The sequence below is a fragment of the Rhineura floridana genome, chromosome 21 (genome assembly GCF_030035675.1).
Source record: "Rhineura floridana isolate rRhiFlo1 chromosome 21, rRhiFlo1.hap2, whole genome shotgun sequence".
Taxonomy (NCBI): Eukaryota; Metazoa; Chordata; class Lepidosauria; order Squamata; family Rhineuridae; genus Rhineura; species Rhineura floridana.
This window is the reverse complement of record NC_084500.1, coordinates 11,184,361-11,200,447: the sequence shown is the minus strand read 5'-3', so window position 1 is coordinate 11,200,447 and position 16,087 is coordinate 11,184,361. Positions and strand designations below refer to the sequence as shown.

The following is a 16,087-nucleotide window of genomic DNA, read 5'->3' as shown; positions in this document are numbered from 1 at the left end:
GATCCCGGCCCTCCTCTATGTGACAACCTTTCATGTACTTGAAGAGTGCTATCATATCTCCCCTGAGTCTTCTCTTCTCCAGGCTAAACATGCCCAGTTCTTTCAGTCTCTCCTCACAGGGCTTGGTTTCCAGTCCCCTGATCATCCATGTTGCCCTCCTCTGAACCTGTTCCAGTTTCTTCAGTTACCCAAATGTCATTTTCTATTTGGTACCCACTATATAAAACAACATTTGGCATGGAGCACTACTTTACTTTTCTAACAGTGACACCCTTGAGAAAATCATTCACAGCTTTACGACTCCAGACTTATGCCCTCTCCTTTTCTGGAGGGGAGGTTTTCTAACATTCCAACCCAACAAAGACTTTGTATCTGTCAATCTGGTGAAGTTGAGGGCATTATACATTATCTACTGAGATGTCCCCTATATAAGTCCCCAAGATTAAAATTTCTTTCCTGCACCCTTCGCTCCTTGTCAGATAGACTTCCCCGGGAGCAGATATGCATCCTGTTTGCAGGCAATGATATCGTTGCGCGCCTCCCCCAATTGCTGAGCGGTGAGATTCCAGGGGTCCCTGCGCTCCTCCAGGGTTTGGTTTCCTTTGGGAAGAAGGTCAGCGGAGACTGCGGTGTCTTTATGAAATATGGTTTATTTATTTACACACATTCCAACCTGAGCTCAAGGATGGAGGGGTTCAAGGCATCAGCAGTCCAATATCCAGCTTTTCCATCTGGGTGCAGGGGCATCCCATAGCCATGATGTAGAGAGCACTCTAGACACACTAAAAAAAGCAAACTCTCCTGGGCTCCAGGAAGGGGGGAATGAGGCTGTCCTGAAGAGTTTCAATGACAAAAGGATTTCCCTGGCCCATTCACCGTTGCTAGGCAACTGATCGGCCCATTATCTTACCTTGCTCTAGCTGCAGGAAAAGTAAGAGTAAGTTACCTAAAACACCTTGTGGGATGAGCGGGAGGTGCCCCTGCGCTAGTCTGACCGTAGTATCTACACACTAAGACATGGGGTGGGTCAGGGTATCTCCCTCTCACTAGAAGAAACTTTTATTTGAACTGTACCACTGCTTTTCCACTCTATGTTGTTGAGCTGTGTTTTATTGTAATATGATCTGTTTTTTAATATGTATTTTGTATCTTCCTTTTCAGAGCTTGGAAGATTACTTTTAAAAAGTAATAAATTACAGTTGCAGTTACATGGCCCCCCAAAAAGTAGTAATTACCGTTACAATTGCTGAAAGTAACTGATTACTTTACGTTTACTCAAAAGTAATTGCTACAATTACATTTTAGTTACTTTTTTGAAAAAAATTGCCTACAAGGTGCTGGCCTCGGCTGCTGCACATCTAAGTAGCCTAAAACAACATTAAAAATAAGCACACACACACGCACAGGGTAGTAGTATATATATATTTTATCCACAAGATTAACAGAATGGCATAACAGAATCTCACATCCCCTCACCCCACCCCCAGCAATGATACCCAACACACATATTTTTGTATATATATTACCTCCAGCTCTTTTCTCCTTCCACTCCTGTCAATTTTTAAACAATTGTTTTCTCTACCCCGTCTTGCTATCCACCTCTTCCCTTGTAGCCTCCTAAGCACCCATAGAGCATGAAGAACAACGCTGCACAGAAGCCCAATTTGAAGCACATGATTTTTATTCACAAATCAGAGGAGCAGAAGACTTCCCCTGCTCCCCCCCAAGTAATGCGCAAAAGTAATGCTAGAAACATTACAATTACTCCTCAAAAGTAATGAAGTTACTACTCGTCCTATTACCAGCAAAATGTAATGAAGTTACCCACTCGTTACTCAAAAAAGTAATAAATTACAAGTAATTCGTTACTTGTAACTAGTTACTTCCAAGCTCTGTTCCTTTTATATCTGTTTAACTGTGGTAGCCTATGGCTTTGAACAATGAAGACTTCATTCATTCATTCAAAATACCAATAAAAACAAAAATTAAAAACAAGTTAACCTAAAAATATCATTAGAGTTGTATCCAATGCCAATCCTACTAAGAGTAGATCCGTTGAAAATAATGGACATGGGCAACTTAGGTCCATTAATTTTAAAAGGGTCTACTCTAACTAAAACTTAGATAGCACCCAGTGTTGGCAATCCTAGAACCATTATATCTCACAAAATTGCATGTTAAAATGACATACCTGGATAGGCGTGCTGAAACAATTTTTTACAGAGCTTAGCATTAAAAAATATGGTACTGTTCCCCACAACTGTAGGATGAAGTGGTACAGCCCGATCTGCCACCATAGGACTGTGCCAACTGCCGCCCATCTCCTGTTGCTAGCATGGGTCAGGAAGTACTCCATGGCTGACCCTGACTTCTGTGGGAGAGGGTTGGCCGCTGGGCTGCCATTCAGTCCTGTGGGGGGCAATGTCCTTTGGGATAACTTTGCCGTACTGGACAAAACTTACCGAGACCGCATCTGCACCATACATTGTGAGCAGTATCATTCCACTTTCCCACAAAGAACCCTGGGAACTGTAGTTTGCGAAGGGCGCTGAGCGTTGTGAGGAGAGTCTTATTCCCGTCACTCAAAGCGCTACAGTTTCCCGAGCTCCTTGGGAAGAGGGATGGATCCTTAAACCACTCTGGGAGGGGAATGGAGGTCTCCTGACAACTCTAGCCCCCATCACAACCTGTGACAGTTGATGTGGTGGTGTCGTGCCCTGCAATGTACAGTGCCGAGGGGGCCCTAGTGCTGGTGCTGTGTGGCGCGGGCCTTCTCTGAAATCTTGGGCATGTTGCCAGCTTTGGACAGATCAGCATCTAGACCCTAGAACAGCAGCCCTGGAAGAGGAAGAGGAGGCTTTTGAGAAGGAAGTCACACACAGCCAAGATTTTAGTGAAGTTCACGGCATCTGACAATCATGCCCTCCCAAGCCGCACCGCCAATGTTTTAAAAAAGAGAAGTGAAATCAGAGAGAGGAATTAGGAGCATCACAGAATGTGGTTGTTGGTAAGGCTGTGAGGAGGAAGAGGGGGGGAAAGAGCTGTCTGCTTGCTGAGAACGGAAATATAAGGGAGAGAAACCAAGACTGACACGTTTCAGCCTGAAACACGTCAGGTTTGGATTACGAATAAAACATATTTTTCTAGCATCTTGGTTTCTCTCCTTTACATTTCCGGTTTTAGATGCTAGCCACTTTCCCCTGTTGCTTGCTGAGAACCCCCAAACCACATATAAAGTGGCTGACTCGCTTTTTCAGGGGGCCCGCACGCAATGAGTGCTGACGCAGCCAGGCCTATGAATCTACTAAGCAGCTTGAAATGTAGGGCATGCTTTCACTAGCTCGTGAGATCTGTGTTTTTAGAGCTGCCTCTAGTTGTGATTTAATTTGTTTTAAACTGATGCTGTGACCTGCCCTGGGATCTTCTGGTGAAGGGCGAGCAATACTTTTAACAATAATATAACAATAGTAATAATAATGTCTTTTTTTTAACCTGCAGCAGGACTGCCTTGGGAAATTTTATTTATTTATTTATACCCCGCCCTTCCTTCCAGCAGGAGCCCAGGGCAGCAAACAGAAACACTAAAAACACTTTAAAACATCATAAAAAGACCTTAAAATACATTAAAACAAATGGGATTTCTTAGGTTGCATGGCATTCTGAACCCTGCTAGCTGTAGAATTTTGTGATCCTTGTTGTGAGGGGGGAGGCAAATGGTTGTATTTATTTACTTACTTAAAGCATTTCTCCCCTGCTCTTCAGCTGCAAAGGTGCCCGGAGCCATTTGTAGATTAAAACAAAAACAAAAGACAGCATTGCCCCTCAGGCTTATGATCTTAAAAAGACAGGACACAAAAAGAAAAAAGGCTGAGGAGGGAAGGGGGGTGGGGGAATAAGCAAATGCAAGCACCAGATTCTTGAGGTTACAAGGATCTTATAGCAACCAGGTGGCATGAAAGCAGGATGCTCAAAGTTTTCAAACAACAAAGTTTGTAAAAATCGCCTGATGTTCCAACGGTCTGCAATGCAGCTGGAAGTTGTGGAGTTTTGCTAAGGTGCAGCCTTGGCTTTATGGGACCTAGTTAGAGAATCTGCTGGAATCTTATCACTTTGGGGAAGGGCCATAGCTCAGTGGGTAGAGCATCCGCCTTGCATGCAGAAGGTCCCAGGTTCAATACCCAGCATCTCCAGAAAAGGCTAGGAGAAAATCCTCTCTGAAATCCTAGAGAGCCGCTGCCAGTCAGTGTAGACAGTACTGAGCTACATGGACCAACTAGTCTGAATCTGTATAAGGCAGCTTCCAGTGTTCCACTCTCGCCATGACAGGTAAAGCTCATTGGGAGTTGATAGATTATTCCCAGAGCAGATGGTCTCCCTGCTCCTCCTCGCAGGGCAGCTGGTTCAGAAAGCTTCTGCGAGTGGCATGGGGTCCAGCCCAGCCCATGAAATCAGCTGCAAGTGGAGATGGCACTTCCTTGCAGCCTGCTGCTTCAAGTTATTTATCCCCCTGGAAGGCTGGTCCTGCCACTGTTTTAACTACAGCGATGCTTAGGTGTCCACAGTTTCTTTGCAAGGGACGAGAATGGGGAGAAAACCCACCACAGGTGACTCCTCCTTGGCCGTCCCACCAGGTCCAGTGGCCGCCAGCCAACATTGTTTATCCTACCTTCCTTCCACGGCACACAAAGTGGCATGTCTGGGGTTTCCCATTCCTTCTCGAACCCAGGCCCGCTTAGCCTCAACATGGCACCCTCCAGATTCTGTTTGGCTCCAACTTCCACCAGCCCCACCCAGCCTGGCCAGTGGCGACAGATGATGGGAGTTGGAGTCCAGCAACATCTGGAGGGCTGCATAATCTTGTCTGGAGCCCAGGAATATACAGAGCAGCACTATGATTTTATTTATTTATTTATTTTATTACATTTTTAGACCGCCCTATAGCAATAAGCTCCCAGGGCGGTGTACAGCATAATAAAACAGGTTAAAATACAAGTGGATGTAAATTCAATACACAATAAAACATAATTAAAAATTTTCAATTTTAAATTCAAATTTTTAAATTTTTAAAATGCCTGGGCGAAGAGGTAGGTCTTTACCTGGTGCCGAAAAGATAACAAAGAAGGCGCCAGGCGTATCTCATCAGGGAGGGCGTTCCATAGTTCGGGGGCCACCACTGAGAAGGCCCTAGCTCTAGTTATCGTTCTGCGTTGGGACACGGAGAAGGGCCTTCGACGTCGAGCGCAGCGACCGGGTAGGTACATAGCGGGAGAGGCGTTCCGCAAGGTATTGCGGTCCGATGCCGTTAAGGGCTTTATAGGTAAGAACCAACACTTTGAATCTGGCCCGGAAACATATTGGTAGCCAGTGCAGCTGGGCCAGGAAAGGTGTTATATGATCAATTTTTTTTGTCCCAGTAACACAGTCCTGACTGCAGAAGAGAAGGGGCTCCCAACCAGGAATATGCAATGCAGCGCCAGAGCAGCTGCCCTACAGTCCCGGCTGCAGAAGAGAGGGGATGCCCAGCCAGGAAATATAGCGCAGCGCTATGACAGCTGCCATACAGTCCCAGTTGCAGAAAAGCAAGGACTCCCAGCCAGGAATATGCAGCGTACTGCTAAGGCATCTGCAAGAGTCAACACCACCCCAGAACAGTAATTGACAGAATTAAATTATGGAAATTGCCACCACAGGGTGTGGTGATTGCCACTGGTTTCCTTGGCTTTTAAAAGGGATTTGACAAACTCACAGAGGAGGAGAAGTCTTATCAGTGGTGATTAGCTAAACGGAACCTCCACGTTTAGGGACAGTGCGCTTCTGAATACCTGTTGCTTGGGGAGGAACAGGGGAGGGTTGTTGCATTTCTACCCTGCTTGTGGGCACCCCTGACCCACCGTGGGAAACTGGATGCAGGGTAGATTAGACGGACCTTTGATCCAGCAGGATCTGAGCATGTGTCATTGGCATTTGCCTGTTCACCAACTGAGTGCCAGGCAAGTGTCAAATTGCACGCTTGAGGGAAAGTGAATGGTAATCCTCTTAATGATCTTTGGCATCTGTATGAATCATTGCTGCAAGTAGAGTAGCCTGGGGCCACCTGAGCTCCTTGGGATAAATGCTTATGGAACAGATATAGTGGTGAAGTTGCAGTTTTACCTGGTGCCGATTATTAATTATAACCTGGGCTCTGCAACAAAATGTTGCTTCGTACACACCGTACATTTGAAGAGCATGACTTCCCCCAAAGAATCCTTGAAACTGTAGTTTATTAAGGGTGCTGGGACTTGTAGTTCTGTGAGGGTCAGCTACAATTCCTAGGATTCTTGGGGGGGGGAGAGACACATCCTTTAAATGTGCTTTAATTGTACATCTGTGTGTACGCAGCAGCAGGTATGGGTGAGGGGGCTGAAAAAAGCAAAAGTTAGCACAGAAGTTGCTAGTGCCTGCTCTGACTTGGGTCTTACCTCACGTGCAAAATTTAATTAATTAATTTTGTTTGTTTGTGAACACTTAAAATTAAAGGTGCAACCAGTTTACGTGCATGCCAATAGAGGATGAGGCTTCTGCATGCTTAGGAGTACTAGAACTGGCCCTGAAGCAGATCTGGCCTTTTATGTAGATTGAACTGTGCTCTAATGTGCAAGGTATATGGGGGAATTTTGACTGGGGATCCAAACCTCTACCCTGCAGTATTAATAGCAAACTCCATTGCAGGGCTGCCTTACAACTGCCCCGGTTGGCTGCAGAGATATATCAGTGAACTACACTTCAGGGCTGTTGTATCTACATCTCATCCCAGCTGGAAGTGTTGAAACAGCAGCAAGGGCTAACACTGCAGGGTTGCTGCAATTTACTCTCTCAGCTTCAGCCCAGCTTCCAACCTGCAAAGACCTCTGGACCACACTGCAGGGCTCCTGTAAACCACTTGGTGCCTGCCCTACACTGCAGGGTTGTCATAAGCCATTATCTCCCAGCAATGCTCCCTTCCACCTGCGATATGGGGACAGCGGAGAACATTTGTTTGAAACGTGTGGGTTTAAAAATATATATTTTAAAAATATTTCACACTAAATAAAAATGCAAGTATGTTTTCCTTTTCTGCTATCTTTTTTTTGGGGGGTGAGGTGGCTGGAGCAGACACAGTGGTGTCAAATCCCAGCTACATTAAAGTCTTGGTTTTCCCACTTGCTCACTTTTGTCCCTGGGGGGTGTTTAAAAGTAGCTTCTCTGGGTGAACCAGGAAATTACTTCTCCAGAAGGTTCTTTCCCTACTTGAGTGAATTTGCAAATCAGCAGGTATACTCAAGGTAGGAGGCAAGGGCATTTCAGTGTTAGGCTGAGTACACATAATCACAGATGTACAATTCCTAGCACGCTTAAAAAACTACAGTTCCCAGGATTCTTTTTTTGGGGGGGTATTTTGAATGTGCTTTAAAGATGTGGTGTGCAGGCAGCCTTAGGCCCATCTGCACTGTGCATTTCACACAGTATCATCCCACTTTAAAGTCATGGCTTTCCCCAAAGAATCCTGGGAACTGTAGTTTGTTAAGGGTGCTGGGAGTTGTTAGGAAACCCCCTATTCCCCTCACAGAGTTACAGTTTCCAGAGTTCCCTGAAAAGAGGGATGGGTTGTTTTAAAGGTAGTCAGCACTCTTGATGATGAGGCTGGAGGAATGGAACAAGACAGACCATAGAACTAGCATTTTGTTTGTCAGTCAAATTTTTGTGTGTGGGGTTAGACCCCTCCCAACAAACCCAGAATCTGTTTCCAAAATTTTATGACTAGCTGAGGCCAAAACCCGCAGCATATGTCGAGTTGCGTGTATGTTCATACTGAAAGAAAGATTTTTGCAAGATTTTGTGTTTTGCAAGCACACTACAATAGTTTGCAAACATGCACTCACTGCAGGAATGTAAAACAAACTCAGTGGGAAGGGAATCCACATTTTATTTATTCTCTCTCTCTCTCTCTCTCTCTCTCTCTCTCTCTCTCTCTTTCTAGTCACTTCCATTTACTGGTCCAATTTATGGTGGACTCCGAGATGGGCTGAAGGTGTTGGTTTCTGGAAGTGTTCTTACATCCTGTAAAAGGTGGGTAGTCATGCTTGTGGGTGTGTTTGTTGTTGGCGTGTGTGCATTGTTGCGTGAAACAGCATACATTACGTTGGAGTTAAGTTGAGCAAGAAACTTCTTCAGAGCATTAGAGCATGTTAAGAGTCTTTATTCAAAGACATTAAGGCTTTTCAGCAGTTTCCCCCCCCTCTAGCTCTACAGCACATTTTTCTTCAAAAGCAAAAGTAAGACAGCCTCTCAGGTCAGAGGCATGATGCAGAAGAACAACATCTCAGACTCTGTTAGAACTTTCCCAGTCTATATCTTGATGGATACCATAACAACGACCTTCACTGTCCGTTCCCAGACTGGCAAAGACATAACTCCTCTTAACTTTCAAAACTTTCAGACTTGATGGAAAACTACTAGGCCTCATGCCAACAAGCCCCCCTTTTTCTCATCATGTCTGTCAATTTCAAAGAAATCTCAGCAATACATCTTCATACAGTAATACATTTCTACAGTACCTCTTGCAATACATTTCAGTACATTGCATCATACATTTGCAGTTCAGTACAGTTCAAAATTACATCTCAGTACAGTTCAAACTTTATTCACTCAAACTTTGGTTGTACACATGTCAAATAAAGTGTCTCAGGATCCATGTCTACAACTTTATTCATTCCAGGACTTGTTATTAATCCCACAGTAAATCTGTCAGGCGGTTTGCCTAAATTCGCTCTCGTGGAGCGTCTTAAAGGAACCAGAGCTTCGGCTATCTCTGCCCCCCATTTGTGCTTGTGCTTGGCACCGCGTGCCCAGGATCATCCATTTCCTCTGCTTTTCGTTTCTTTGATCTGCGTTTTCCACAAATGAGCTCATTCAAAGCATCTCTGAGAGGAATTTGTGTACCTTCCACTTTAATGTCAAAATCTGGCTTAAATGTTTGTGATTGTGTGTCATTTGACCCTGTGAGAATGACTGTTTGCCTTTGATCCCAAGGCTTTTCTGAGACTTTAATGCTTCTGCTCAGAATTAACTGCTGTGTTTCTGGACACCAAACTCTGAAATATGCATTCTGAAATCCCAAAACAAAACCTTGCTGTGCTCTGGGCGCAAGCTTGCCCCTCCTTTTTCCCTGTGGAATGTGGATCCAGCACCTTGCCCCGAATTTTTGAATGTGTTGTATTCTAGGCTTTCTGCCAGTAAGTTTCTCATAAGGAGACATTCCAATAGCACTGTGTAACACCCTGTTGTGAATGTAATTCGCATAAAGAATTGCTTCTGCCCAGAAAGAATTCCCTAAACTGCAATCCAGCAGCATGGCTCTCATTGCCTCCCCAAGCACCCTATTTTTTCTCTCAGCAGTTCCATTGGAAAACGGGCTGTGTGGAGCAGTGAAATTCTGGTTTATTCCCTTACTCTCCAGAAAGTCACTTAATGCTTTACTCGTGAATTCCCCACCTTGGTCCGAGCGTATAGCCCCCACCGTGACACCGTGTTGAGTTTCGATTCTCTTAATGAACAGTTTCAGCTTCTGCTCAGCTTCACTTTTATGCTTTAACAGAAAAAACATGACAAAATCTTGAAAAATCATCTACCAGTACCATGAAGAATTTCGCACCTCCTCGTGAAGCATTTATTGGCCCTGCTAAATCAACATGTACTAGCTGGTAGGGAGCTGTTGTGGTTCTCTCAGCCTCCCGGTTTATTGGTGCAATAGTCATTTTAGCTTGATTACAAGAATCACAATCCATTAACTGACCACAATCTCTTAAACACATGTTTTCACTGTGCAAAGGGGTTTTCTTTATTGTGTCAAGGTTTGCATGCCCCAGCCTTTGATGCCATTCATGGACGCAGCCCTGATGTACCTGTGCCTCAGCGTTTAACACAGCACACCCTGCTTGACTGCTCTTTATTACAAACTGTGAATCATTAAGGCTTCCCTGCATGCACACTGCATCTCCCCTCATTACAAAACATTGGTCTTTATGGAACAAAATTGAATAATTACAACTCACCAGTTTGCTCACTGATAAAATATTATGAGCCAATTCCGGAACAAACAAACAGTCTGACATTATTCCAAGCTTGTCAAACTTCACCAGACCACGGGCTTCAACATTCTTACGCGATCCATCAGCAAGTAAAACAAAGTCTTTCACTTCTTCTGAAGTGTAAAACAAACATCTGTCTTTAATTAATATATGGTTTGCTCCGCTGTCAAGCAGCCAGTTAATTTGATCCAAGTCTTTAGACTTCTGTTTACAAACAAAGTTCACACTTCCCTGCTTCAAGCCTCCGTCCCTGGAGTTTCGCTTGACTGGACAATCCCGCTGGAGATGTCGTCGATCTCCGCAAACAAAACAAGCCTTCAGCCTCTGTTGCTGCTCCTGTTTATTATCCTTCGGCACGGCATGTTTCTCCTTGCTTCTGACAGCTTCCACCGGCTGGGCTCTCTGCGCCTCCTGCCTCCGCTGCCATTCCTGGGACAAATCCTGCAACGCGTCCCACATCTGTTTAGCCGATGGCTCATCTCTCACACACATCAGTTGAGAATCCGATAGAGCCAAGATTATAAACGCCTGCACCCTCTGGTCTCAACGCTTCCAGGCCGTGGTCGGTACCGCCGGGGGGTTTCCATCAACAATGTCCCACAAATCCTCTGTTATCAGCAAAGCCCGCATTCTCGGCTTCCAGCTGCCATAATTCTTTTCATTAAGCCATTCCATCGGCAAGCCTCCCCCAGACAGGTTTACAGCCATGTTGCTCACCTCCGTCTGGTTCAATCAATCAAGCTGCCCTCTCTGGAACTCCGTCTGCCGTTCAGACCAGCAACTTACTCCCGTGTAATGCGCTGTGGATCTGGATCCATAACCCCTGTTGGCGTGTGTGCGTTGTTGCGTGAAACAGCATACATTACGTTGGAGTTAAGTTGAGCAAGAAACTTCTTCAGAGCATTAGAGCATGTTAAGAGTCTTTATTCAAAGACATTAAGGCTTTTCAGCAGTTCCCCCCCCCTCTAGCTCTACAGCACATTTCTCTTCAAAAGCAAAAGTAAGACAGCCTCTCAGGTCAGAGGCATGATGCAGAAGAACAACATCTCAGACTCTGTTAGAACTTTCCCAGTCTATATCTTGATGGTTACCATAACAACGACCTTCACTGTCCGTTCCCAGACTGGCAAAGACATAACTCCTCTTAACTTTCAAAACTTTCAGACTTGATGGAAAACTACTAGGCCTCATGCCAACATTTGTATGATGGTTAGACCCCTCCCAACAGACCCAGAATCTGTTTCCGAAATATTGGGACTATCTTGGAACACATGTGAAGTCGTAACAAAAACAATAACATCTCTGAACTTGTCCAAAGTGCCTTTCCACAGCACTGAGTAACCACAGCCAATAACACAGGTATTTGTGGGAAAGCCTTCTGGGAAGGGAATATGACTTTCAGGCAGGCTTGAGGCCTCGCAAATAAGCATGCACAAGTTACTAATCCTCATTATTGTTACTATTATTATTGTGGGACATGGGAAGTTGACTTGTTGCAGATCAGACTCTTTGTCCATTGCACCCAATATGATCTACTCTGACTGGCAGCAGCTTTTTAGGATTTCAGGCAAAGGTCCTGCTCATCACTTGATGCTTTTAAGCGGAGATAGTAGGAATTAAACTTGTGATCTTCTGTATGCAAAATGTCCTTCTGAGTTACGTCACCTCCTCTTGAATACCAACAGTGTAAAAGGAAAATAACAAAAATCTCACCCCCATTTGATTTTTGCATTTCCCTTCCCCCAAAACATTCAGCATTCCATGACCACAAAACATGCTAAGTCCTCACTGTGCTTTTTTTGAGGGGGGTGCCCATTCATGGCTTTTCGCTGCCTAATTTTTTTTTCTACTTCTGCAAATTTTGTGGTTTATTTATTTCTCACATTTATAACCCACCTTTCCTCTAGGAGCTCAAGGTGGTACATGGTGCTCTCCTCTCCATTTTATCCTCACAACAACCCTGTGAGGCAGGTTAGGCTGAGAGACAGTGACTGGCCCAAGATCACCCAGTGAGCTTCATGGCTGTGTGGGGATTCGAACCCTGTTCTTCCATTACACCATTAACCATTACACCACACTGGCTGTGGTTTGCCCAAGCATGCTGAAAACTTCCTCTTGCTTTTTCAGAGGCCATGTTGTGTGGCATCCACACAAATATTTGGCATCGCATAGCTTTTCTGCATTGAATGGTCCTGCTAAATAGGACAGCTCTGAACGAGCGTCCTTCAACAAAATCAGTTTGGTTTCTACCAGAGAATTCTGAAAGTGGGACGCAAAGACATCTCTCTCACAGAACAAGACTATGATATGTGCTCTCAAATTTGTTGTTGTTATGTGCCTTCAAGTCGATTATGACTTATGGCGACCCCATGAATCAGTGACCTCCAAGAGCATCTGTCATGAACCACCCTGCTCAGATCTTGTAAGGACTAATCTAATTGCACACCATCCCAAAAGCTGAAACTTAATATGCACATAGATTCCTCCCCCCGTGCCCACGACTGGTGCTTTTTTTGCAAGTGTGTTCTGCAACATGTCATTGATACATTAGTGATGGATTTCTACTGGACCGTCCACACATCATTCTGCCTTATGCGTTATTCTGCAATGCTTCCCCAAGTGCTACAGCATCATTGCTGTCTGAAGGGACACTCTTATGCTGTAGAGCAACAAGAGAGGGACCCCGAAAACCTATCTGGAACACTTGTGGTATGGAAAGTTGCAGGGCTTCAGCAGGAAGTTACCGGACATGTACCGGTTGGAAGCGAAGCAGCCTGTCTGCCCCAAAACTTTTGCAGGTGGGTATTGAAAGTGGGATTGCGTATTTGTGGATCTGTCCTTCCAAAGGGGAACAGAGCAAGATGCCTTATATTGAGTCAGACACATGTGGTCCATCAAACTTAGTATTGCCTACTCTGTCTGGCAGCAGCTTTCCACATTTTCAGGCAGTGTCCTCTCCCAGCCCTACCTGGAGATGCTATTGGGGATTGAACCGGGGACCTTCTGCATGCAAGGCAGAGACTCTTCCACAGAGCTACGACCCTTCTCCCAAACTGTGGAGAAACAGTAACACATACGCACGCAGAAAGCTGAAATTTAGCACGCACTCCAATACACCGAAGAATTCTGTAAAAGAGACGCAAGGATGACAGATTCATTCACGGAGGAACCGTATGATGAAGAACCAGAAATTTTACAATGTGAGGTGAAAGCTGCTCTTAAAATACTTGGACGAAACAAATCACCAGGAATAGATGGCATACCGATAGAGTTGCTACAAGCTACTGAGACTGAATCAGTCCAAATTTTGACAAAAATTTGTCAAGAAATATGGAAAACTAAACAATGGCCCACAGACTGGAAGCGTTCAATATATATCCCAATTCCAAAGAAAGGGGATCCCAGGGAATGCAGTAATTATCAAACTATTGTTTTAATATCCTATACAAGTAAAATAATGCTCAAGATTCTACAACAAAGGCTGTTACCATATACGGAGCGAGAAATGCCAGACGTCCAAGCTGGATTTAGAAAGAGAAGAGGCACTAGAGGTCATATTACAAATATATGTTGGATGATGGAATGGACCAAGGAATTTCAGAAGGAAATCACCCTGTGCTTTATAGATTACAGCAAAGCCTTTGACTGTGTAGATCATGAAAAACGATGGAATGCTTTAAAAGAAATGGGGGTGCCACAGCATCTGATTGTCCTGATGTGCAACCTATACTCTGGACAAAAGGCTACTGTAAGCACTGTTCCATGGCAAGCCACCCTAATGAGAAAAGGAGTCCAAGATGGGTGGGAGTTTCTAAAAAAGGAAATTCTAAAAGCGCAATGGCAAGCAATTTCAACAAGGAAAAAAGGGGGGAAACAGCAGAAGAAGCCAATGTGGCTTCACAAAAAGCTTAGAGATGACCTGAAAACAAAAAAGGACACATGCAGGAAGTGGAAAGAAGGCCAGGCCACAAAGGAAGAGTACAGGCAGGTATCACGGAATTGCTGGGATGGTGTCAGGAAGGCTAAAGCTGAGAATGAACTGAGGTTAGTGAGGGAAGCTAAAAGCAACAAAAAAGCTTTCTTCAGGTACATCCATAGTAAAAGACAAAGAAAAGAAATGGTGGACAGCTACTCAATGAGGATGGCAAAATGATAACAGACAAAGAAAAGGCAGACTGTTCAATTCCTACTTTGGCTCAGTCTTCTCCCAAAAAAGGGTCTATAACCCTCCCGGGAAACATGAAGTAGAAGGGGCAGGATTGGAGCTTGAGATTGATAGACAAATGGTCATGGAATACCTAATCACTTTGAATGAGTTCAAATCTCCAGGGCCCGATAAACTGCATCCTAGAGTATTGAAGGAACTGGCTGAAGAACTCTCAGAACCGCTATTATCTTTGCGAAATCATGGAGGACTGGTGAAGTGCCGGATGACTGGAGGAGAGCTAATGTTGTCCCTATCTTCAAAAAGGGCAAGAAGGAGGAACCGGGGAACTACAGACCAGTCAGCCTAACATCAATCCCTGGAAAAACTCTGGAGCAGATTATAAAGCAGTCAATCTGTAAGCACCTTGAAAATAATGCAGTGATTACTAGGAGCCAACATGGATTTATGAAGTACAAATCCGGCCAAACTAATCTCATCTCATTTTTTGATCGGGTAATCTCCCTTGTAGACTGTGGGAATGCTGTGGACATAATATATCTTGACTTCAGCAAAGCTTTTGACAAAGTGTCCCATGATATTCTGATTAGCAAGCTAGCTAAATGTGGGCCGGATGGAACAACTATCAGGTGGGTCCACAGTTGGCTCCAGAATCTTACTCAAAGAGTGCTTATCAATGGTTACTTCTCCAACTGGGCGGAAGTAATGAGTGGGGTACCACAGGGCTCAGTCCTGGGCCCAGTGCTCTTTAACATTTTTATTAACAACTTGGATGAGGAGGTACAAAGCATGCTTATCAAATCTGCAGATGATACAAAGTTGGGGGGCATAGCTAATACCGTGGAAGACAGAAACAAAATTCAAAGGGACCTTGATAGGCTGGAGCATTGGGCTGAAAACAACAGAATGAAATTCAACTGGTATACATGCAAAGTTCTACACTTAGGAAAAAGAAACCAAATGCACAGTTATAAGATAGGGGATACTTGGCTCAACAATACGACATGTGAGAAAAATCTTGGAATTGTCGTTGATCACAAGTTGAATATGAGCCAACAGTGCAATATGGCTGCAAAAAAGGCAAATGCTATTTTAGGCTGCATTAACAGAAGTATAGTTTCCAAATCGCGTGAAGTATTAGTTCCCCTCTATTCAGCACTGGTTAGGCCTCATCTTGAGTACTGCGTCCAGTTCTGGTCTCCGCACTTCAAGAAGGATGGAGACAAACTGGAACAGGTTCAGAGGAAGGCAACAAGGATGATTAGGGGACTGGAAACCAAGTCCTATGAGGAGAGACTGATAGAACTGGGCATGTTTAGCCTGGAGAAGAGAAGAATGAGGGGAGATATGATAGCGCTCTTCAAGTACATGAAAGGTTTTCACATAGAGAAGGGCTGGGATCTCTTCTCGATCGTCCCAGAGTGCAGGACACAGAATAATGGGCTCAAGTTGCAGGAAACCAGATTTCGACTGGACATCAGGAAAAACTTCCTAACTGTTAGAGCCATATGACAATGGAACCAATGACCTAGAGAGGTAGTGGGCTCTCCGACACTGGAGGCATTCAAGAGGCAGCTGGACAGCCATCTGTCGGGAATGCTTTGATTTGGATTCCTGCATTGAGCGGGGGGTTGGACTCGATGGCCTTATAGGCCCCTTCCAACTCTACTATTCTATGATTCTATGAATATGGAGAAACCAATTGGTTCCCAATCAGAAAGGGTGTGAGACAGGGGTGTATTTTATCACCCAATTTTTTAAATTTATATGCAGAACATATACGGAAGGCAGGATTGGACCAAGATGAAGGAGG

The 16,087-nt window shown here is 44.5% G+C and overlaps 1 protein-coding gene across 3 annotated transcripts in view; it reads left to right on the top strand.

Moving 5' to 3' along the window:
• LGALS9 (galectin 9) overlaps positions 1-16,087 on the top strand; it is a 39,092-nt gene that overhangs the window by 7,254 nt on the left and 15,751 nt on the right. For 2 of the 3 annotated variants that reach the window (XM_061605041.1, XM_061605042.1), the window contains exon 2: positions 8,000-8,088. In XM_061605041.1, the coding sequence (XP_061461025.1) occupies positions 8,000-8,088 (89 nt within the window). Of the gene's footprint in view, positions 1-6,755; positions 7,028-7,999; positions 8,089-16,087 lie in introns of those variants that run through there. The other variant, XM_061605040.1, reaches the window with a different exon arrangement.